This window comes from Haliotis rufescens, unplaced genomic scaffold, assembly GCF_023055435.1.
Source record: "Haliotis rufescens isolate VD_foot unplaced genomic scaffold, xgHalRufe1.0.p SCAF_69, whole genome shotgun sequence".
NCBI lineage: Eukaryota > Metazoa > Mollusca > Gastropoda > Lepetellida > Haliotidae > Haliotis > Haliotis rufescens.
The window spans coordinates 1,773,684-1,799,752 of NW_025964360.1; the positions used below are offsets into that span (position 1 = coordinate 1,773,684).

Below are 26,069 nucleotides of genomic sequence, written 5' to 3' on the forward strand. Positions count from 1 at the left end.
ATTTGAAAGTAATTTGTGTAAGAAAGCTTAATCCTATATATTACTTGTAGTTTCATTAAGCAACTGTTTCTTAAAGATAATATCTGCTATATTGCCTGTAGTTCTGAATTTATCGATGTGACTATGATGAAAAATGTTTATACTTTCCTGATTAATTGACAATCATGGAAAGTCATTTATCTGATTGCAGTGGTTTACATTTCATACTTTCATTTTTTAACATTTGATTCAGTTACATTATCAATTTCTCATATTGCATTTAGCTTTATGCCATTTACATGACAAAAGTTTTATTGTCAAATTGATATGAAGAACCTTTTCATAACAAGGCAATGCTTGGTATACTTGGAAGAACTTAGCATTAAAGTAAACTGATTCTAAGCAAAACAAAAAATAAAATATTATCTCATTGCATGATCAGGGTAAGTTATCAGCTACCTAATGATGATTAGGGGTTTCTTAATTCTTAATTCGTATTCTAAGTTAAATTAAATATTTGCATTAATGACATGTGCTATGATGTGATGAACTCAATTTGAAAAGGATATTTGATAAGTGGCCCACATATGGGATGAAATGTTATGACCCTTGTGACCATGTGAAAATTACCTGTTTGTTTTCCAGAGGCGTTCAAACAAGTGTGGAAAAATAAGAGGGATGACAATAACCGACAGACCAATGGCAAGAAAGAACAACATAGGATAAATAACAAAAGAAACAAGAGTCGAACAAGTGTAAGTTTAAATATCAGAATCAGGTATTTATATTATCGTAGCCATGTCTTTCCAAATATACAGTGTTTGTTTCAGACATTTAGAAGTGCTCAGGAATAATATATTAATGTAAGTGCAATGAGCCTGACCCACTGTATTATTAAATGTCTCATGGAATATGTATGGTGTTGTTATAGTCAAGTTATGCACCCAAAGTTTCTTTTAATGTATGTTATCTGTCATGCCTTGCTAACTTTTTGCAAGGATGATGTGAGTTATGGTGTGTATGAGTTAGAGTTATTTCAAACATGTTTCATTTTCAATACAGAAGCTTAAGGACAGAGTCAAGGCTCTAGAAAAGAGTAAGAAACCTGACGATTAGAGGCGCAGGGCAAAGGGGATCCTGACAAGGGAGTGTACGTCTCCAGACATATCTGATGAGGATGATGAGACAGTCAAACTTGTGCTGCCTCTGGTGTGGGAATCCCCCATGATGACAGATATAAAAGAACAGCTGGATATCATCAGGGGAAAAGACATGCGTCAGGACCACCTATGCAAGATGCTCAGAGACAGTCCGTCTGGTCGGGTGCCGAATGGGCCATTCGAGGAAGATACAAGGAACAAAGAGGTACTTGCATTATTGGACATTATACATGGCATGTGGATTATCTGCATTCCTTTTTCTGTCTCACAAACATGTGCATCATTCAGTCTTTAGGTTGACATTCAATTACTGTGACATGCCTGGGAGTAATATAGTTATACCAGGGTATTCTGTCCGTCCTTCAGAGGACATCTTTTGTGCGGCCTGTAACTCAAAAACTACTGCATGGCTTCTTTTTTAAATTCAGGGAATAATTTCTGAAAACAATACTGCCTTTTTCATGTTTGGGACTTATTTTTACTTGACTATTTTTGCGAAAACTAATTCATGGATTCTTTTCCAACAATTTTTATGCCATGCGGACAGGTACAATGTTGATTTAAAAAAACAAACATATTATATTAGGACACATATCCACATACCCTTATGATTTATATGCTCAAGGCGCTTTTTGGTGTTCCCTTGGTCTCGAGACACAATCACCTCATACCATATTTACTTTATTATCTGTACTCCCTGGGGAGCCTACTGCAACTGCTTCATTGAGTATTTCTGCATAGATTGTTTCATACTTTGCGCAAAATTGCAGTACCATGCTATTTTTATTTCAATATATTTTAAACAAAATACATGTTTTGCTGATCTTATCTGTGCAACTGAAGAGGTGCGAATTTCATTCCTTAATGTATTGTGGTAGATTATAATTATAAACTTGACCTAAATGGGCAGGGATATATTGGATAATGCCACTATTTTAGTCGAGGTCAGGGGTTAGGAGTCCTGCTCACTTTTTGCCTTGTTTTATTCATTATATACTTGTAGGTGAATCATAGTAATATTCATGTCTGGAATCAGTTCAAGGGAGTATAGATTTCCTTCCTGTAATATTTTCTTCTGTTTGGTTTGAAGCTATTTTTGTTTTTATTAACGTTTTTCATTGATTTGCAGGCAACAACCTGATATCAAGGAGGAGAATCCCATCAACCCCTGAGTCATCACCTCCATCCACTCCATCCACATCCTCTCGAGCCACAGCATCCTCTGCCACATTCTCCTCCACTCCTTCTGACACATCTTGCCAACCAGATGCACCGTCAACCCCTTCCTGAACATCTTCATCTTCAACACCCCTATCAACACCAACACCAACACCAAGACTATTCTGCGACCTTTCCCCAGTTCACAAGTCGAAGAGGAGGAGATCCTTTTAGTTCTGCGCCTTACATCTGTGTGACTTTCTGTTTGACTCTGTTTGACCATCATCCATACACAATATCCATACACAACAATATTTAGATATATGGATTACAACTTCTTAATTTGCTAAACAGTGATGTTTTGGTACAGTACTGTTGTCAAGCAAGGAACTGTTCCAAAATGTCCCTTTTTAGCAAATTAAGAAGTTTAACAACTTATATCTTAATATTGTCATCATTCCAGCTTCCAAAAGCCACTCAAACAACCTATACGCCAACTTATGCACCAAGGTTCACCTAATACAACGTTGATATGTAAAGAAACTTGGGTATATATGCTTTAAACTAAGTACCAGCTGCAGCCTTACCTGATTTTTTCATCAAGATCCTAATACCAGTGCTTATCCTTCACAATATACATCTATTATTACCATTAAAATATTTGACAAGAAACTTACCATTACTGTATGATATTTTGAATCTCCTGATGTAAGTACATGTTATTTACATTTGTTGAGTAGCTTCTCAGTAGCTACAGTGCTGGTCGGTATCTTGGATATCGGAAGCCACTGGCATTAGATGTATTCTTGAATCTGATGTCAGTGGTAAGAATATTTCATATTGTGTAATTTGCAAGTGTATTTTTTTTCCATTGGCTTTATCTTGTCAAGCCCTCATCAATGATATATGTTGTTACATTAATTATTTGTCTATACATGTACATTATTTTCAAGGGTCAGGAATTGAAATGTTTTCAATATAAATAAATTGTTAATATTGCAATAATGTTGTGGTTGTTTGTAAAATGGATTTTTCATTGTCTTCTCAAGGAATGTCCTTGTTTTAGATAGTCTACTTTGTAATGTACCTCTTAAAGGTGTTTGCTCATTTACTGACAAAAGATAAATAAATCATGATCAGTTCAGTAAATAACACCAACTTTTTTACTGAGTCATTTAAGTTTAAAAACATGACTAGAGTATTCAAGTAGTGTTTATTTCCTCCAAGTTTCAGGCCATAGGCCCATAGAACATACATTATATCAATATAGTGTATGCATAAATACATGAAGGGAATATCATACATAAATTATATATTAGTGAATTGTGAGTGACTCGCGTAATCTAAAAGCGTGGTAGATATATTTAGCAAGTTGTGTAATAGTGTATTTACATTTAGAAGACATAAGATTTACAAATTTTTCATATGATGGATTAGTGTGAAAATATGTATCTATAAAATGTAAACGTAATGTTGAATATGAAGTACAAATAAGAAGGAAATGATATTCATTTTCAATGTAGTTGAAGTCCAATTTTTGACATTGTGGGCAAAATCTTTTGTTTTCTTCTATATTGGTATGACGTCCAGTTTCGATCATAAGTTTATGGCAGCTGCATCGGAATCTTGTTAGGGTTTCTTTATAGGTCTTCTTGTTTACTTCCTGAAGATACATTTCTATTGTTAATACCGATTTGAAAGTTAAATATGTTTTAAGTTTTGATTTTTGAGATAGGTTTTCAATCCAACGTTGTTGTCCACAGTCCACGATACGTTGTTTGAATTGTGAAATGAATATTTGCGGATCTCAAACATCTTGAATTTTCCAGGCGTAGCGAAATCCATACTTGAAAAGAATTTTTTTTATATATGTTGCCCAGGATATACGGCCAGCTTCATCTAATTTGTACATCATTAAATACGTTTGCTTCGGTAGACGATCAGTGTTCATAGAGATTAATTTTGTCCAGTATTTAATACATTTACAAATATAATACACATATAATCGTTGTCTTCCAGTTTCACCAAGAACAGCGTCATTGCTTGCATTATTTGGTAGGTTAAGAATCCGTTTGTAATATTTAGTCTGTACCATCTCTATAGTTTCGTTGTATTGGAACCCCCAAACTTCAGAGTCATATGTTAATATTGGTAAAACCATGGATTCGAACATCTTGATTGCAGTTGTGATTGGTAATCCTCCACATAGATAGTTTATTTTATAGATATAATGACATACTTTTTCTGCTTGTTGTGCAAGTGTTGCCTTTGCTTTTGTCCATAGCAATTTAGGATTGAAAAATAGTCCCAAATATTTATAAGATGAAACAGTCTCTATCTTTTCTTCTCTGTAAGTCCAATTTTCATAGTTCTTTAAACGTCCACCATTTCTAAAAACGATTATCTTTGATTTGTTCATATTTAGAGACAGTCCCCATTTTTTACAAAATTAACTTATACAGTTGATCTGTTGTTGTATTCTTCCAGTGGTATCGGCAGTGTTGGCAACATCATCGGCGTATAATAAAGAACAAATATTTGGTGCTTCTTCTGAGATGAATATTCCACGACAGTCAGATTGATTTAGTTCGTTGACCAATTCATTTATAAACAGGCAAAAGAGTGTCGGGCTGATCATGCATCCTTGTCGCGTTCCAATAAAACAGTTAAAATATGCAGTTAAACCGTTATCAGTTCTCACACAAGCTTTGAGTTTCGAATACATATCGCGTAGAATTTTTAGAACGTTTCCATGGATACCATATTTCATAAGCCGATGCCAAAGCAAGTTATGGTGAACAGTCAAACGCTTTTACTGAAGTCAATGAAGAGACAATAAAATCTCCCACCAGTTGATTTTGATAGATATTTCTGTATCATTCCATACAATGTGAAAATACTGTCGACTGTTGAGCGTACTTTTCTAAAACCAAACTGGTTTTCATATATTATATTATTGTCATCATACCATAGCTGCAGGCGTTCGTTGATATTTTTTGTGAATATTTTCCCCAAAACGGGTAATAAAGAAATACCTCTATAATTATTCACACTGTTCGTATCTCCATCTTTATACAGCGGACATATAACTGCTCTGCACCATGATTCCGGATAAACACCTGATTTCATTATCTCGTTAAACAGATGCACACATATAGGAACAATGATATCCAAAGAATTCTGAAATAGTTCAGAAGAAATCCCATCACATCCTGGTGCTTTATTTGATTTCATGTTAATAATGGCTGTCTTCACTTCATCACTTGATATCTCTCTGTTTACGTCTTCAGGCGATCCACGTTCACAAGCCTCACATACATCTTTGTCATGCTGTGATATGTCTGATTTTACTAAATCTTCAATAGATGACTTCGAACTGGGAGAATTTAATAGATTCTGGAAATATGAAAACCATCCCCAAGAAATGATACTGTTTGTTTTCCTGCAACATTTTATTTTCTTGATTGCCTTCCACAGTTTGTTGTTATCACTTTTTATCTCATTAAATCTATCTCTGAGTGAACGCTGAAATTCATCTTGTTTCCGTTTGCATAATTCTTTAAAGGTTCGTCTGTGCTGTTTATATACTTGGTAATCTTCATCTCTATCCGTGTCTCTGAACCTATCCAGTGCAAAATACTTCTCCGACTTCACTCTATCACACTCTGCGTCCCACCATGCAGGCTGAGTTCTGCGCTTTGGGTCACGTGACCCCTGTCGCCTGCTCATCGCAGCAGCAGCTCTCGTGTACAGTCCGCATATGAGATCCACAGCGCTGTCTATATTCACAGAGATAGCTTCTTTGATATCATTTATAATGTTCGAAGAGGTTTCATCATGAAGTAAATCATTAAAACTGATAGCGTGATCTTTATTCCATCCAAACTTATAATAGACGAACTCATCAACATGGTTATCAGTGTCTTCTAGGTTTTTGTTGCTTTTAATATCACAAATGAGAGGAAAATGGTCAGACTTATCCCACTCCAATATCTTGAATTGTTCGATATATGCAAACATGGTTGACGATGTAATGAGGTAGTCCACAACACCAAGACCATTATTTGCAGTGCAGGTATATTCTCCCTTTTGATCCCCTGAAGTTCTTCCATTAACAATATGTATTGAATAGCTCTTACATATGTTGAGTAGTTTCCTTCCAAAATTATTAACTTGTTTGTCTTTATTCAAACGTGGTGAGGAGAAGATGTCACTATCATACCAGGCACTACAGCCATCAGGCAGATAATCAGCACTATCATCTGATATGAAATCCTCTTTTTCGCCTGTTCTGCTGTTAAAATCACCTGTTATCAGAATTTCTGCACCATATTTGCAACTTATTTCACACAAAGCATCTTCAAGTTTATCTAAACTGTTGCCTTCCACATCCATGTAGTAAGATGAGTGCTCTGGTGAAATATACACAAGCCCAATAATAACATCATGTTCTAAACCAAAATAATACATATCTAGAAAAAGAAATACAGCATCTTGGTATTTTGGCAGTATTCTTCTAACACCTTTGCTAAAGGATTTATGCACAAATACACACAACCCACCATGTTTACCTTTCTCCCTACACACAGGGAATATATCATGTGAAGGCAAGAAACCACTGTAATCTGAGTGAGAATATAACCAAGTCTCAGTCAAACACACTATGGGGAATTTAGATAGTTCATATTTGACAGTGTTATCTTTAAAGTGTCGTTTGAGTGAGTAACAGTTCCAGGAGAATATACTAAGTATTTGGTTAATTGGTGACTGTGTAGAGTTCTTACACTGTGTACATGTTGGTTGAGACTGGGCCTGGCCCCATGGCTATCTTCACTTCTTCAGTTCACCTTCTGTTCACATTCACTTCATAAGGAGTGCTGTTTATCACAAGTTTGTCAAAACGAATGAAAGCTTCTTTCCCCTCCTCCCTAGCCTTCACTAAGTGTGGGATTAGCTTTCTTCTCTTCTCCCTCACAGGAAAGCTGAAATCCTCGCTAATATTTACTTGAGAGTGTTTAAGTTTACTTCTTGCTTGTCTGAGAATCTCAGATTTGGATTTATTTCTTGTTAACTTGACGATGATAGGTCTAGGTTTCCCTCCCTCCTTCCTCCTCCCCAGTCTGTGCGCTCTCTCTATCCCCACCTTCTCGTCCCTATCTGCATCCTCTATCTCCAGCTTATCACTGAGCACCTCCCTCACCGCCTCCTCACACTCCCCCCACGTTTCTCTCTCACCACCCTGCGTCTCGGGGATGCCGTAAACTACTATATTGTCCCGGCGGGACCTATTTTCTAAATCACCTGTTTTCATTGTCAAGTCAGTGGTTTTCAGGATTAATGTTTCAGTGAGAGATTCTACTTGCTGCTTTAACAATTTAACTTCCTCCTGTAGCTTCGTGACTAAATCTAAGTCTTAGGGCCTAGGTTTGTCTCTACATCCCCACATCTAGTTATAAAATGTACCTATCTTCACTCTCCAGGTGTTTACGTCGACACCCATATCTCTTTTGATCTTCTTTGTATCTTCCCAATACACTTTTTGAAAAATAAATATTCAGAGCTCGACTTCTCGAATGTTTTCTCAAGGGAGGTCACTCTATGGCTAGGGTATGAGTATATAGTATTATGGTGTTGGTATGTTATTGGTATATTCTTGGAATGGAATTATACCCATTTTCTAAAGTGCATATTTCCTTATATGATGTATGATCATAACACTTTGAATGCATTGTGAAACAGGACCCTCCAGTACAATTAAGCGTTATATTTTCCATTAAACCAAGTTCAAGTACAATGATCACAGAATATTGTGATATATAGATAACCTGACCTGAGTGTCTTCTGAGATTATATATATCAACATTTGTCTGTAACAAAAGCAAAATATCTGAGGCTTAACTTGAATATTTGTACATTTCTTGAAGAATGTTCTATTTCTCATCAATTCGATCCTAAGTTTCAAAATTATCAGAAACAACAGGAGAAGAGGAGGGTTGATTTTACTTCTCAAAATGGAGAAGATTACATTGAGGTATTTTGCTCCACGAGCTAAATACTGCACTAGGTCAAGCGCACGATACTGCAACGGGAGATGATAATATTCATTATCAGCTCCTGAAGCATTTGCCAAATTCATGTTAAGAGACGCTTGTTGATATATTTGATCAGATCTGAACGTCAGAAAATTGTCCGCCTTCGTGGCGTAATGCAATAGTTGTTCCCATACCTAAACCTGGTAGGGCCAAACTGATGCATCCAATATCACTGACCAGCTGTGTGTGCAAAACCATGGAGCGAATGGTAAACAATCGACTGGTGTGGTACTTGGAAACTAACAATCTTATAAGTAACATCCAATGTGGTTTCCGTCAAAATAGAAGTACCATTGACCATCTAGTACGTTTAGAATCCTTTGTCAAAAATGCAATTGTAAATAATCAGCATGCAGTTTCAATCTTTTGTGATTTAGAAAAAGTGTATGATACCACTTGGAAGCATGGTATTTTAAAAGATCTACATAATTTGGGGTTAAGAGGCCGTTTGCCTCAATTTATATCCCAATTTTTAACAGACAGACAATTTCAGGTTTGTGTTGGTTCCACCCTGTCTGACCATTATAACCAGGATCAGGGAGTCCCACATGGCAGTATTTTGTCTGTAACTCTGTTTAGTATAAAGATTGATAGCCTGTCAAGAGTTTTAAATGATTCCATTGATGGTTCACTTTTTGAGGATGATTTTAATATTTCATGTCGTGGAAAAAATATGCATACCATCGAGAGACAGTTGCAGCTTTGTCTCAACAAAATCGAAAAATGGTGTCTCGAAAATGGTTTTAAGCTTTCCAAAGCTAACACCAATTATATTCATTTCTGTAGGAAATACAAGCATCATAAAGATCCAGAGCTATTTTTACATGGCACTCCTATTAAGGTTGTTAAAGAGGCCAAGTTACTGGGTCTCATTTTCGATCACCATTTGACTTTTAAGCCACATATTAATTATCTTAAAACAAAATGTCTGAAGGCCCTAGATTTGTTGAAAGTTGTTGCTAATACAAAATGGAGAGATGATCAGACAACCCTCCTACACTTGCATAGGTCTCTGATCCGCTCTAAATTAGATTTTTGCTCCATCGTTTATGGTGGAGCCTGTAAGAGCAATTTACAAAAGTTAGATTCGATTCACCATCAGGGCCTACGGCTCTGTCTTGGTGCAATTCGAACATCCCCTGTTGACAGCCTACATGTATATGTAGAAGCTGATGAACGGTCATTGAAGCAACGCAGTATCAAATTATCACTACAATACATTACTAAATTACATGTACATTCTAATCCATTAAACATACAACTGTGTTTTTCAACCACTTCCAACGAACAACTTTTTCACAGTAAGCCTAAGCTGGTCCCACCACTAGGCATTCGGATTAAACCCCACATCACAGCTGCAAATATTGAGTTAGATAATATTTCTCCTTTAGGGCTTCTGTCTTCTCCTCCTTGGCAACTTATCAGACCGGAGGTGGACTTGACTCTCACACAATTTAAAAAATCAGACACAAATCAATTAATATAACAGCAAGAATATATACAAGTTAGAACTAAATATGAATCCCACCATTCAATTTTCCAAGGACGGTAGCACAGTCTCCAGTGCTGTTGTCATTTGATCCAAAACCGTATCATACCGATTACCAGACCATAGCTCAATTTTCACTGCTGAAGCCAAAGCAATATTAACTGCTATGGAATATATCCAAAACAGTCCAGTTGTAAACGGTTCATATCAAAGACCTAATGCAGAAGAAGTGGGACACCCAAGTAGATATTAACAAATTACATGCAATAAAACCAACTATTGGTTACACCTACTTGGGTTGTCAGTCCAGATTTGATGAGGTCATTATGCGACGATGTCATATTGGCCATTCGCGTTTTACACCTTTTATTTATTAAAAGGTGAAGATCCTCCAATCTGTGTCCCTTGTGATGAAAAAATCACAGTTAAGCATGTCCTGCTTGACTGTATTGATTTTTCCATCACAAGGGGTAATGTCTTCCAGGTTTCATCCATGAAGGATAATGTCTTCCAGGTTTCATCCATGAATGATCTTTTTAATCAGATAAGGACTCGTTTAGTTCTTGGTGTTTTAAAAGACATTGAGTTAATATATAAATTTTGATAAGATGTATTGGTGGCTGTGCCTCTAAAGGGGGTTGAAGTAACGTTAAATAATTGTCCCCCTGAGAGGGTACGTAAGTCCCACTTCATTCAAAGTATGTTTCATTTCCATGTTTTTAATCGTAGAATTCTTGGGTTTTTTTTAATGATTTGGCTAAAACATATCAACAGTGGCCATAGGGATTGTGTAAATCCTGCTGAGGTACCATGTAGGTAGCAGAATTAGCGTAAGTCCCCAAGGGTACCTAGTATGGTGACCGACCTTTGGTTATCGGTGATCTATAGCCCATTTTTATTGTGTACTGTTATGAATTGTTCAAATGTTATGATGATATGCTAGTTTTAAATCTACATCTGTGATAGTCTAGTGTTTTTACTGTCCTTTGTCGGCAGAGTTTAATGTCTATATTTATGTATTATTAATATACAACTTGATTTAGTCACGATATGGCTGAAATATTCCCGATGTGACTATAAATCTTAACTCATTCACTCACTCCATCAGTTAGTATTACAATAGAGGGGAATCATTCACCGAGTGATTAGTTGCTTTGTGTTTTTCGAACCTCTTTAACACATACTTACATCATGGGAATGGGCTCATATAACGGGAAATCATAAACCAACAAGGATAAAATAATGTTAATGTAGAAACATCTGGCAAGTCAATTATCTGATGCAAGTATAATCAAGTTTTTGTCCCGGGTTTGGGAACTTGATTATACCTTAATAAGAAGAAGAGGAACGATTACAGTCAAGCAGTTTACTGTCAGTGGTGTTGTGTTTTATAATACAAAATACAAGAGACATAATAGCAATACATGATACATAGAATGATAATAGTATGAATACATGAAACATATAGAATAATGATAGAACGATCGAATAAGCAACGGTTATAATACTTGAGGGGGAAAGCTGGAAAGGTAGGGGATATAGCTATAGGTAGAGCTAAGCACTCTTTCAGAGAGAGCATTACATCCTGACACCAACATTATGACCTGTGACTGCATTTGTAAGTAACGTCACTATAAATACGCTTGGCTTATTACGCCTGAAGTAAGACGCGCTATTTACTAAATGTAGATAGACATATACGCGATAAATGATAATAACAATAACCTCAAACCAAGTATAATAAAACATGTAGATGTAGGATATGAACGATATTGATAATCAGAGTAGTTTCATTTGCATGGAGTTGACTTATCACGATGTTAGATTTGATTTCTAAGTTCATCAATGCTTTGTCATCGTGTGTATCAAAATATGAAAAAGTAACAGTTTCTGTAACGGCCGAACATTAGATATACAGACTAACTGTCTGTGTCTTTATCGTTCAACATACCGCCCGATTAACGTTACTTTCATGACATTTATTTGATACATATTGTATTCTGATACCATGTATATTCGCATATTGATAATGGAAAATCATATTCAATTAATAGGTAATTATTGCTCATTTACGGACACATGTGGTGCTAAACACATTTCATAAAACATACAAAGTATAGTAAACATCTATTCATAATACATACAAGTTCTGGTAAACAAATATCTAAAACAGACACGTTATTGTGTATGATCTTTCATACGTACATAGGTAATAATGAACGCTTCATTATTTACACATACAAGGGACCCGTGCACATGCACAGTGCAAATATGTCTCCCCAATCTTACATTAGCTTGTTAGAGTTAACCATCTATAGAAACACAGACTATCTAGAATATATCACACACATATATATAATATAGGACCAAATGTATCAAATAATAAAATGTTTCTTACCTTAATAAGAAGAAGAGGAACGATTACAGTCAAGCAGTTTACTGTCAGTGGTGTTGTGTACTGACCAGTGGAGATACTTGACTTTTATAGTAATCGCCTCGTACATTTTGACTTTGAGTGATTCCCTAGTCAATGAATTGTGCATTGTCTTCATCTAGTTCTTGACCGACGGACGATATGTCACGAGGTAGTGATGCTGTATTATTACATAATAATAACTTCTACGCCGGCGCGACTACGGCCTCTGGACAATAGAATTCACTCAGCGCGATGGGTTTGATGGATACGTCCATCTTACATCACTGTAGACTGCTATGTAGCTGTCAGTGTTCAGTGTGACACGTGAACGTCTACAAGATTTAATTGCTTGTTGATATGTTGTAGGTAATGAAACCTTTATGAATATTTTAATTCCATTTATATTTAGCTAATAATTATATCGGAAAACGCTAATATTTACATAACATATTGGAACAATATTGAGTGTATTTTACACTGTTATACAAGTGTAAATTGGCACGGTTCCCATGGCCAAAAGCTATAAACACACAATGCCATTTAGAAAGTGATCAAATGTAACAAATGTTAAATTTGGGATAACACTTTCCTGGTCAAGTACAGATTCTCGTACTTTCTAAATAACATTGTGCATTCATAGCTTTCGGTCATGGGAGCCATGCCAATTTACACATGTCAGAGGGGTACACAAAGTACGTGATCTAGACTACCAGTTGTTAGACTTTCATTTTTGTGGAAGCTTCGGTTTTGCTTGTTTGTTGTTTAACGCCGCACTCAGCAATATTCCAGCTATATGACGGCGGTCTGGAACATAATCGAGTCTGGACCAGCCAATCCAGTGAATGCCATCATGAGCATCGATCCATGCAATTGGGATTGATGACATGTATCAACCAAGTCAGCGAGTCTGACCACCCGATCCCGTTAGTCGCCTTTTACGACAGGCATAGTCGACCTATTCTACCCCGGAATCTTCATGGGCCTGAAGCTTCGGTGGCTGAGCGGGTTAGATCGCTGACTTTGTGAGCTGGCGATTAGATGCCTCTCTATAGCGGTATGGGCTTCGAATCCCGGATGGTACACAACCCTAAAAAGTACGAGAATCTATACTTTACTACTTTACTAAGAATATGTTATCCCAAATATAACATTTGTTACGTTAGTTTTAAAGTCACCTGACCGAAAGTCTTCACATGCTTAATCCCACCAGTGACGATAATCCAGTATATTCTAGGGGTTCGAACCTGATTTTCAACATAATATGGCAGCAATATTGATGCCCATTACTTTACCAGGTATTTTTCTCAAAATGGATTGGTATTTTAATAGTAAGTAGTTGGGTCTAACATATTTTTCGTTCTTCACAATACGAGGGCTGGTCCAAATGTTCTAAGCCCGGCTAACTTTCAACTATGGGCCATAACAAGGTGAACCAGTAAATTAAGTACACTGTTTGAGTAGTTCGCAAGTGTATTTGGTCTGTTGAGACAGCCAGTTGAACATGCTAGGGGTCCAAATGGACACAAAGATGGAAAAGAATAGGTACCGGGGCTATCATCAAGAAATTCATGACCGCATGTCACAAGTGTATTGGGATACGTGCCCTAGCTATTCAGCTGTTAAAGTCGGGCAGCTAACGTTTAACGCTGGGGGAAGAGGCCTTGATAATGACCCTAGGTCTACTACTACTATGATCCCGAGTTAAAACATCAATCTATGGAATGGCATCATTCCACTTCTACGGCACCAAAGAAATTCAAGTCTTCAAGATCAGTGAAGAAAGTTATGGCCACTGTATTCAGGGATGCAAAGGGTGTGATCCTTGTTGATCCAAAAGACGATTTCCGGTGCCTACTATGCTGATTTGTTTCATCGCCTGAGAGATTCTGTCAAAGAAAAGCAGCAAAGAATGCTGACTGCTGGAGTTCTACTATTTCATGACAATACCTCTTCTCACACCTCTCAACTTGCAATAGCTGCTGCACGTCAGTGTGGATTCGAAGAGCTTCCCCAGCATCCATGCTCGACAAACTTGGCACCAAGTGTTTTTAACCTATTGCCTAAACTGAAAGAACACCTTTGTGGAAAGCACTCTGACGAAAACAATTACCTCAAATCTGCTGTGAAAGGGTATTTCAGGGTGTTTTCAGAAAACTTCTTAGTCTGGCTTGTACAGTTAAATTACCCACCCTGCAGCCCAGACTTAGCCCCCAGTGACTATTTCCTGTTCCGGCATATCAAATCTGCCCTACGTGGAAGACGCTTCCAGGATGATGAGGACATAAAGGCTGCCACAGAGGCGTGGTTAGAGGGCCAATCTGCAGATTTCTATGAAAGTGGTATTACGAGCTTGAAGGACAATTGGAATAAGCATTTTGAGGTGAATGGAGATTATATTAAAAAATAAAACAGCAAAAGATATTCTGCGACTTGGTTTTATATTGAAGTTGCAAAACGTATTGAACGCCCCTCGTATATTTCAACACATCGTCACATATAACATCATTTGCGATATGGCACTCGTGAAGAGCAACCTCCTCGTGGTGAGTGCTGGGTAGCGCAAATAGCTCTTCCCCCGTGTGGAACCGGGGTAGAATATTTCCACAGCACCCCATTGCTGGTCGTAAGAGGCGACCAAAGTGGGCAGCCCGTTTGCCGTGGGTTGCGTCCCTGTGTCGGCGGAGGACGGGAGTCTGGTAGTTGAGGGCACTGGTTCCTGGAACTGTGTTCCTTTGCCCAACACACTACTTCGACCCTTACTTCGCCTAGACGGGTGGTAAGATGGGCCCGGTCTTATCAATCGGCTGGTCATGCCAGGCCCTGTGCGTAATATTGTATATGCACAACTGTGTTGTATTTTACTGTTTATTTTGGTCTTGGCGGTACATTACTTGTGTGTATTCTCAAGTTTGGATTGAGTAAATTGCCTAGAGTCTTACGCCAGAAGGCGGTGGCTCATGGGCCAATCTGGCATTATTGACCTCCGGGTTCTATTTGTCATCAGATAACTGTCTTGGGCGGAACCAGTCTGACTTTTAACCCTGTTTGACAATAATAGCTACCTGTGTCCTTTTTGCTGGAGTATAGCACCCCTGTAGCCCTGGTGTTTGTAGTCGGTTTCCACTACATCACTGTCCTTGTTGACACTCCATGGCGGGTGGGGAGCAGGGTTGTCGAAAATCTTTCTTTCATCATGGCTACTCCCCTACACTCTGGTTCTAGATCTACAACTAAAAGGAGGCATATAGACTCAGATATTGCACTATCTTCTGATGAAGATACTGTACCCAATATCGATTCTTGGCCGAGATTTCTTGTTGTGGAAGGAGTTGATGGTCAGCCCCTGAAACTCAACCCCTTTGTCATTTCAAAGTCTATTGAAGGTATTTGTGGTACTGTCAAAAATGTCACTCGTCTCCGGTCCGGTTCCCTGCTTGTGGAATGTGTAAGGAGACAGCAATCTCTGAATCTACTCAAAGCTCAACATTTTGCAAATACAGAGATTGTTGTCTCTGAGCACAAAACACTCAACTCTTGTAGAGGCATTGTACGTGACCGCGCAAAATGCCTATCGGACATGTCTGCAGAAGAGATTGTTGCAGAAATGAAGCCTCAAGGTGTATCTTCTGTTAAACGGTTCACGAGGAAAGATGGTGACAACATCATCAAAACAACAACTTACCTTTTCACGTTTAATCTCACTAAGCTTCCTTCCTCTGTTAAAGCCGGTTATTTCAACATCGGAGTGGATGTATATATACCGAATCCACTCCGTTGTTTTAAATGTCAGCAATTTGGCCATGGAGCCAAATCCTGTCGTCATACTCAAGTTTGCTCCCGCTGCAGTAAGACCCATGATAGCACTGAGTGCACAGACACTATCAAATGTGCAAACTGCGGCGGTGGTCACATGTCTACTTCCAAATCATGTCCCTCTTTTGTGACACAGACAAAAATTTTAAACTAAAGTACACCAATGATATCTCATTTACAGACGCGAAGAAGTTGGTTACAAGTGAATCAACCACTTCCACTTCTTCACTCACCTATTCTGCTGCAATCTCCTCTTCTCTTCTCAAGGCTGATAATAGCTGTCAAACAGCTATTAGCTGGGTATCCACTGACCAGAAAATTTTATATCAAATTGATGCTGACATCTGCACTTTATCTTCATCAGCTTCACAAACCGAACCGCTGCCAGAAGCTGTCCCTTTACCAGACCCTGACATTCAACCTGACTTTGTACCTGAACTCAAAACCAATAGACATCTGAGGAACAAAGAAAAAAAACAAAGACGGAAAGAAGCAAAGGCCCTCAAACATGTTGAGGAACCTTTGTCATTGACTGCTCCTGTAGAGGTTCATAACACCTTTGAACCTCTGGATATGGAGGTCACTCCTTCGCTACCATTACAGCGTAGAGGACCTTCCCCCCGCTCACGATCTCCAGTTGAGCCTCCATGAGTTGCTCAACCAATTTAATACAATGGAATTGCAGAGGACTGCGGAATAATTTTAATGATCTTCAGCTTTTAATTCAAGATTTCAAGCCATCAGCGTTTTGTCTTCAAGAAACCTTCCTCAAGACCACAGATAATTTTGATTTAAGACAGTACAATTCTTACCATTGCTTTTCCCCACCAGGGGATAAAGCAACTGGAGGATCTTCTGTTATGGTGAGACAGGGCGTCATTCACAGCCCTGTTCCCCTCAATACCCCTCTTCAGGCTGTTGCAGTACGGGTAACATTGGATATTGTTTTTACTTTATGTTCTTTGTATGTACCACCATCATACTCTCTCCGTCAGTCTGATCTTCAGGCACTGTATGACCAACTCCCTAAGCCCTGTGTCATCATGGGAGATTTGAATGGCCATAACCCACTTTGGGGTAGTAATGACAGCAATTCAAAAGGTAAATTATTGGAGGATTTTTTCATTAATAACGACTTATGTATTTTCAATGATGGTTCTGAAACGTATCTCCATCCTGCAACTGGAACGTATTCTTGTCTGGACTTGTCAGTTGTCGATTCTGATTTACTAAGTGAATTTGAATGGTCAGTCCACGATGACCTTTGTGGAAGTGACCATTTTCCTACCGTCTTAAAATCTGTGACACCATCTGATGTACCTCCGTCATCGAGATGGAATTTTACTAAGGCCAACTGGGCTTCATATGAAATACTTGGTACTAACACACTAAAACCTGAAAAGTTTCTCAATGTTCCTGACCCTATACAACTTTTCTCTGACGAACTGAATAAAATAGCTGAAGAATGTATACCGAAGTCCTCCGCAAATCCTCACATTCGTAAACCATGGTTTACCAACGACTGCAAACAAGCTAGGAAGGCAAGGAAAAAGGCTGAAAAGTACTTCCGACGCCATCCTATGGTCCATAATCTCAATAAATTCAAAATTGTCAATGCTAAAACCAGGCGTACTTTTAAACAAAACAAACGCCAATCTTGGCACAATTATGTGTCCAAAATTAATTCACGTACGCCGATGTCCAAGGTGTGGAACATGATTCAGAAAATTAAAGGTAAGGGTAATAAATCCAGCATACATCATCTTAAAAATGGCGATCAGTTGTTAACTGATAAATCAGCTATTGCAAACAAACTGGGTGAAACTCTAGCTGAGCATTCCTCCTCGTCTAACTATGCAACTCAATTTCAAAAATATAAAAAGCAGCAGGAAAAGAAACCTATTCATTTTAATTCAGATAACGGGGAAGATTATAATGAAGTCTTTTCCATTCATGAGCTCCATACTGCCCTTGGGCAAGCTCATGATACTGCTTCAGGGGCTGATAACATACATTATCAACTCCTGAAACATTTACCAGAATCCTGTTTGGAAACCTTACTTTTCATATTTGATGATATATGGACATCTGGAAAATTTCCTTCTTCGTGGCGTGATGCCATTGTTGTTCCTATACCGAAACCTGGACGGGATCATAACGATCCATCAAATTATAGACCAATTTCATTGACTAGCTGCGTTTGCAAAACCATGGAACGCATGGTCAATAATAGATTAACATGGTACCTAGAATCCAATAATTTAATTACAAATATTCAATGTGGATTCCGTAAAAATCGTAGTACCATTGACCATTTAGTTAGATTGGAGTCATTCGTTAAGAATGCCCTTGTTAACAAACAGCATGCAGTGTCTATCTTTTTCGATCTGGAAAAAGCATATGACACTACATGGAAGCATGGCATTTTAAAAGATTTACATGACTTTGGATTGCGAGGCCGTTTGCCTCAATTTATATCCAAGTTTTTATCTGACAGACAATTTCAGGTCCGTGTGGGTTCCACCCTGTCTGATCATTACAATCAAGATCAGGGAGTCCCACAAGGCAGTATCTTGTCTGTCACATTGTTTAGTATTAAGATTAACAGTTTATCAAAAGTTTTAAATGATTCTATTGATGGTTCGCTTTTTGTGGATGATTTTAATATTTCCTGTCGTGGCAAAAACATGCATACTATTGAAAGGCAATTACAGCTATGTTTAAATAAAATTCATAAATGGTGTTTAGAAAATGGATTTAAATTCTCCAAATCTAAAACAAACTGTATTCATTTTTGCAGAAAATACAAACCTCACCCAGACCCGGAATTAATTTTAGATGACACGCCTATTAAGGTTGTAAAAGAAGCCAAATTTTTAGGTTTAATTTTCGATCATCATTTAACCTTTTTACCCCATATAAAGTACTTAAAGAATAAATGTCTGAAGGCTATGGACCTATTGAAAGTTGTTTCCAACTCAAAGTGGGGAGGGGATCAGAACACCCTCCTCCAACTTTACAGAGCACTTATCCGTTCTAAACTTGATTACGGCTCCATCATTTATGGTGGGGCTTGTAAAAGTAATCTCAAATTATTAGATACTATACATCATCAAGGCCTGAGACTTTGCCTTGGCGCCTTTAGAACCTCGCCAATTGATAGTTTGTATGTAGAAGCTGACGAGACGTCCCTTAATCACCGCCGCATTAAATTATCTTTACAGTATATCTCTAAATTACGTTCTAATAACTCGAATACAGCATTTGACTGCATTTTTAATCCTCTTTATGGAAATCTCTACAATAATAAATCATCTGTTCTCCCTCCTCTTGGAATAAGACTACGTTCTGATATTTCTGCTGCTAAAATAATTCTTGATAGTATAGCCCCCACTCAGCTTTTGTCTTCTCCACCATGGCAGTTAGTGAAGCCAGTGGTGGATCTGACATTAACGAAACTAAAGAAATCTGAAACAAATGAACTTATCTATCAACAGGAATATAATCAACTCAGAAACAAATATGATACTTACAAATCTATATTTACCGATGGATCCAAGGATGGTGCCGCAGTTGCTAGTGCCACCATAGTTGGATCCAGGACTATATCATCTAGAATTCCTGATAACTGTTCCATTTTTACAGCCGAATCAAAAGCCCTATTAACGGCTCTAGAATACATCAGTAATAAATCAAAACATAAACATTTTATTATATTTTCCGATTCTCTTTCCTGTCTTCAAGCAATTGCAAATCAATCCACTAAACATCCACTTTTAATCGAAATTGTTGAATTATATAATGAACTTGCTACTGGCCAATACGACATCGTTTTCTGTTGGTTACCCAGCCATGTTGGAATTACTGGGAACACAATGGCTGATGCTGCTGCAAAAGCAGCACTCAACAAATCTGTGACACCACTTCTTATTCCATACACAGACTATAAGCCAGTGATTGGATCATATATCCGAGATCTGATGCAGAAGAAGTGGGACGCCCAAGTAGGTATCAATAAATTACATGAAATTAAACCAAATATCGGTTACACCTACTTGGGTTGTCAGTCCAGATTTGACGAGGTCATTTTACGACGATGTCGTATTGGCCACAGTAGATATACTCACGAATATTTGTTGAAAGGTGAAGATCCTCCATTTTGTATCCCTTGTGCTGAGAGAATCACGGTCAAGCATGTCCTGCTTGACTGTATTGATTTTTCCATCACAAGGGATAAGTATTTCAAATCATCATCTCTCAAGGATCTTTTTTATAATATTTCTTCTCATTTAGTTATTGGGTTTTTAAAAGAGATAGAATTGTTCAATAAATTTTGATAATATGTATTGTATAAAAGGAATGACTTTTTAAATTTGGTAAAATGAAATTATATCTGAGTTTGTTACTGGCCGTATCCTCAAAGGGGGTTGACGTAGTGTAAAATTATTGTCCCCCTGAGAGGATATCGTAAGTCCATGTCATTCATAGAATATTTCTGCCTACTACTCTTTTAAACGTAGAATATTTGTATTTTTACTTGTGGCTAACTTTGCATACAGTCGCCAGTTGCTGAAGGGATGATGTAAATCCTGCTGGGGTCCATGCAGGTAGCAAAGGTACTGTAAGTCCCCATGGTCCCCAGTATGGTGGTCTACCTTCAGTTGCTGGCGATCTATAGCCTGTTTTTATAATGTAATGTTATGTATAGTGCTATTGATTTTATGATTACATACTAGTTTTAAATTTATTTCTGTGATAAGTCTAGTTATTTTACTGTCCCTCGTTGGCAGGTTTTTATACAAGTTTCAATGTATGTATTATATTTAACTTTTGATAGTCACGATATGGCTGAAATACTGCCGATGTGACTTAAAATTTTACTCACTCACTCACTCACTCATTTGCGATATTAACAGCACCTTAATTAACCTTAAGATGGTCAGAGTCCGTTCTGGAATGAACAACGATATCTACAACAGATTGAAAACAGATAGAAGTTGCCAGTACATAGTCAACGAGGTTTGATCCATTTCTTGTAAAACACGTGACTGAACCATATTCATCATCTTTTCTCCTACCATTTACAATGTGTATTCTGAACATCTTGCATACTTCCGATAGAGCTAACCCATACTTGGCTTACTAGTGTCACTCTGCATAGTTTCGACATAGCCGAAAATATCGAATTGTTCGCAAAATGTCATGTAGGCATTTGATATGTATATCCCTAGTGCTCTGAGGTGCTATAATTGCCTGAAATTTTTCGGCATGGGCAGAAATCATGTACGTATCATGCTGCTTGCTATCGTTGTGGAGACAAAGATCATGATAGCAGCTCATGTACATCTGAAGTAAAATGTGTTCATTGCTCTGGTCCGCACATGTCATCATCTAAAGAGTGTCCAGTTTGGCAGTTTGAAATGACCATTTAAAGCATCAAAATAGAAAAGAATATTAGTTTTTTAGACGCAAGGAAGCTAGCTAATCCAATAAATCTCTCCATCAACAATTCCTTGAGAGGTAAGTCAACTTATACTGAGGCAATGAAACCGTCAAAAAAATCAATTCACTGTCAAACTGACTTAACTTGGGTGAACACAGACACACCAGTGAGTGTTCGTGATCTCACCTCTACATTTTCGCCAACTGAATCTTCTTCACAACAAACTTTTTAATCAGCAGAAACTCAAACTACTTCTTCTACACTTGAGAAAAAGAAAAATGTGATTGTGGACTACTGAAAGAAACAAAATATAACTGATCGCATACCAAAAGGACGATGATATGGAAGTGTCACCCCATCAGAGCACCCGCTCCTGGAGCCAGAAGAAAGGTCGGGAGCGCTCTCCAATAACACACCCTAAATGACTAATACGCTGATACAATGGAATTGTCGAGATATAAGAGCTAATTTTGAAGAGATAAAACTTTTAGGTAAAGATTATAACCCCGTGGCATTTAGCCTCAAGGAAACGGTTTTAAGAGATGATCATCCATTTAACTTACGCCAATATGATACCTACAGTTCATTTGGAAGGATTACAAATGGTAAGGCCTCTGGGGGCGCCAGTATACTGGTGAAACAGGATACACTACATAGACCTATTGCCCTAAATACTAACCTACAAGTCGTTGCAGTACGTATAACTTTACTTACTAGTATTGCAATAACTCTGTGCTCTTTATATATACCTCCATCATACGCTCTTCAAATCAGGGATCTGGATAATCTCATTGACCAGCTTCCTAAGCCGTTCATTATTGTGGGTGACTTAAATGGTCACAATCCCTTATGAGGTTCATCTACACATAATGGCAAGGGAAAAGTACTTGAAGACATTCTTAAGCATTGTCTATTTCTGCTTAATGATGGAAGTAACGCCTGCCTCCACCTGGCAACAGGTACATACCAAGCTTTGGATTTGGTAATTTCTGACCCATCACTTTATAATGAATTTTCATGGTCAGTTCATGGTGATTTGTGCGGCAGTGATCACTTTCCTACCGTGCTTACAGCTATATCTCCCCTTGTCGATATTTCCATTTCCAAATGTCTATTTTCCAAGGCTGATTGGCTGTCTTTTAGTTCTTTGTGCTATACTAAATTGCACGTTGATCATTTTATAAATGATAGTGATCAAATCAAACTGTATTCTGAAACATTACTCAACATTGCCACTGAAACAATCTCTAAGACCTCGACAACTCCACATGTTAGTACACCATGGTAAATAAAGATTGCAGAAAAGCTAGAAAGACCAGGAAGAAGGCTGAAAGGGTTTTTAATAAACATCAAGATAATTTAAAACACTTAAGGATAAAAAGAGCAAAAGCTCGTAGAACCATTAAGCAAAATAGACGAAGCAGCTGGAGACATTTTGTTTCCAAACTGACTTCACGTATTCCACTCAATAAAGTATGGAATATGTTTCGAAGGATAAATGGTTAAGGGTCCACTAGCAGTGTTCAACACTTAACAGCTGATAATTAGACATTAACTTCGCTAATAAGCTGGCAGAGACAATCAGCAAGAATTCATCGTCTGCCAATTATGGTCCTAAATTTCAAAGGTATCAAAATCAGCTGGAAAAGAAGATTCTTAATTTCAAATCCGATAATTCTGAAGACTACAATGAATCTTTTCGTTACGTAAACTGCAAGAGGCTCTAAACAAAGCTCATGATACAGCATCTGGGCAAGATGATATTCCGGTTCTTCCAGGGAGTTGAAGAAAAGGGAGGTTTGAGGGAAAGTAAGTTCTCTGAATTGGTGACCGTGCTGTCAAGCGAACAGTTATCACACTCGGTCATGCGTATTGAAGAATAGGAGGAAATTGCACACTCCATCAGGAACCATCATGTGAACAGTGTTCAATGTGTGATATAGGCATATGAATAAAAGAAATTGATAATTTGTTTGTTGTTTATGTTTCATTAGCCAGCTGTGTAAATGGGGATGTTTCATGAGTTTGCCTCAGTTTAATAGCCACACTGATCTTATGAAACCATGTATTGCTTGGGCAGCTCGAAATATATACTAGTAACACATGTTTCCTTAGCTCTGAGAAAGTCTGATGACACATTGATCTGTTATGTCAAAGGTCAAAGTCACAGCCAGACAAAAGGTTTGTTTGAGGCCTAAGTCTTCCTTTCGGCAGGGGTCGAAGTTAGAAAAAGGTCATGCGTGACCTACATATACTACATTTTTCTCTAAATAACCAATTAATAAAGTCTTAGTAACTTTTAAACATATAGTGGTCATATCATTTTCATACTTTTTGTTAACGTTACACTGAATTCCACCATAGGACATCATATTTTGTTTATGTGCTGGATAGCTCTTTGAAAAGTTTTTGAAATATGTATCACGGATATTGAAAGACAAATTCACTCTCCATGTTAAACACTTAAAAGTGATAACTCATGAAGGGTTGAAGTGTAAGGTCAAGGCAATAGTGAAGGTCATTCTTAAAGTATTTCTGCCATTATAACTAAAATGCCTATTTCTGGAGATATTTGTGAAGTATTAAGCATGTTGTTGTTTTAATATTTGAATTCACATATATGAGCAGTGGTTACGACTCACAGTGTCAAATTAACTCTCAATCTCTTTCAGTAAAGAAATCCACAGTAACTGAGGAAGCGCTCACTGTAGTACGATGAAACCCTTAGGTTGGGGCAAACTTCAATGAAGTTTATATGTCTGGATATAACAAGTACATGTACGTGTACCGTTACAACTAATCTTATTATCATCTCACCAGGACCAAAGGCCCAAGTGAGCACATTGTCGATGACTTTAAACTTTTTCTCAGTACAAACTGGAAGTCTGAATATGACATTTTAGGATATCATTACACATGAACTGATGTTTGTTCATTAAATACGCTTAACATTTGAAGAGAACTTTATATGAAATTGAAAAATTGTCTTCTCCAATGCCCATAGATCTCAGTTTTAGGAGGATATTTACAACTAAAATAAGACAGAATATTACAAAAGCTGTCTGATATGCACAGGCTAACATTATTTACTAGAAACAGGACTTGAAGAAAATTGGCCTCCGGATCCCTTCCGGATACCTTCAGCAAATATAAATAAAGTTGTTTATGTGTTTCACACTTAATTGAACAAAAAGCACCCCACAAATTCTGACATTTTTTCGGCGTGGTATCCGGAAGGTATCCGGGTCGGATCTGAAGTTGGAAGCACTTTTTTTGCTGTGTGTTTGAGCCCCCTTTATGCCGAGCGCCTGGACAGGGTTACAACAAGTACCATCTTTTAAGGTATTTTGGTATGACTCATTGGGCGAACGCTATACCACTAGACCATGGATGCGGTCTCTATTTTAATGATGCGAACCCGGTATGCACTATTTACTACACTCTCGAATTTCGGATCACATATATACACCTCTACATTAATGAAGCACCCAACACATGGTATCACTAGCAACTAAAACATGATGATAAATAGATGCCAATTGGGAGATTTAGATGAGGCTCTTGATCAAAGAAGCGCAGATAATGATGGCCATGTTCAATATTGAACTGTGTGAATAACACAGTTTCGACAGTACTTTACTATGCATCAGGAAGCTTGTATGATATTGGACAGGATGACAAAATGTTAATCCAATAATGTTGACAAATAATTTTGGGATAAATTAAGTTTCGATCCCGGACGAACACCCAATTTCCAATTTGAAACATATGTTAACAATGAAATCTATACATAAAATAATTCAGCGTGAAAACATCCAAAAAACAAAGAAATGGTATACAGCTAACACATGTATTATAAAATCAACAAGGTTTACAAATCAATACAAATAACTGCACAGCAATTACCACGGATGTACACAATAGAGTAGCAGTACAAACTTCAATGGCGGAACAATTACAATAGCATTATAAAATACAATGGCAGTGGTAATAGCAAAACATGGCAGTGATAATGATATTTATACTCCAGCTAAAATGGTCAACCTTCTAAAATAGTCCTACGCTGGATATCCAGTGTGAAAACAACGATCACACATCCGCTGGTCTTGATGTAATGTGAGATGGAAGAAACAGACCACTGTTCTAGCTGATCTAGAAGATAAAAACTTGTCGCTAAAAGCATTTAAACATAATTACTGCCACGGCACGGCTAACATTAGATATACTGCATTCCTTGCAAGTAATCATTGTTAAAACACAATGCTATTCTACTGAATCTCACGACAAACTATGTAATACAATTACAACATTGTTTAACAATACATAACATTGCCATATAACACAGGCTATATCTCTCCCTCGTGTTTACAATTTTAACTAAAACATCGTAAGCGTGTTTTATCCTTTCGTCACATATTTCAGAATAATAAATATTGTCCTGGTATTTGCATTCACCAAACCATCTGTTTTCACAGTCAATTTTAAACACAATTATATCTGAATAATAAACAGCATTACA

The 26,069-nt window shown here is 37.5% G+C and overlaps 2 protein-coding genes across 2 annotated transcripts; one reads left to right on the forward strand and one right to left on the reverse strand.

Moving 5' to 3' along the window:
- Positions 1 to 617: 617 nt before the first annotated feature.
- On the forward strand, positions 618 to 2,496 carry LOC125376027 (the record flags this gene model as incomplete). The annotated part of the gene is made up of 3 exons (XM_048387210.1): positions 618 to 734; positions 1,096 to 1,344; positions 2,269 to 2,496. Coding segments are annotated over 3 exons (378 nt in total), but the record flags the coding sequence as incomplete, so codon positions are not given.
- Positions 2,497 to 7,140: 4,644 nt separating this feature from the next.
- Positions 7,141 to 7,608, reverse strand: LOC125376028. Its single transcript, XM_048387211.1, has one exon. The coding sequence runs from the start codon at positions 7,606 to 7,608 to the stop codon at positions 7,141 to 7,143; it is 468 nt and encodes a 155-aa protein (XP_048243168.1).
- Between the last annotated feature and the right edge of the window lie 18,461 nt (positions 7,609 to 26,069).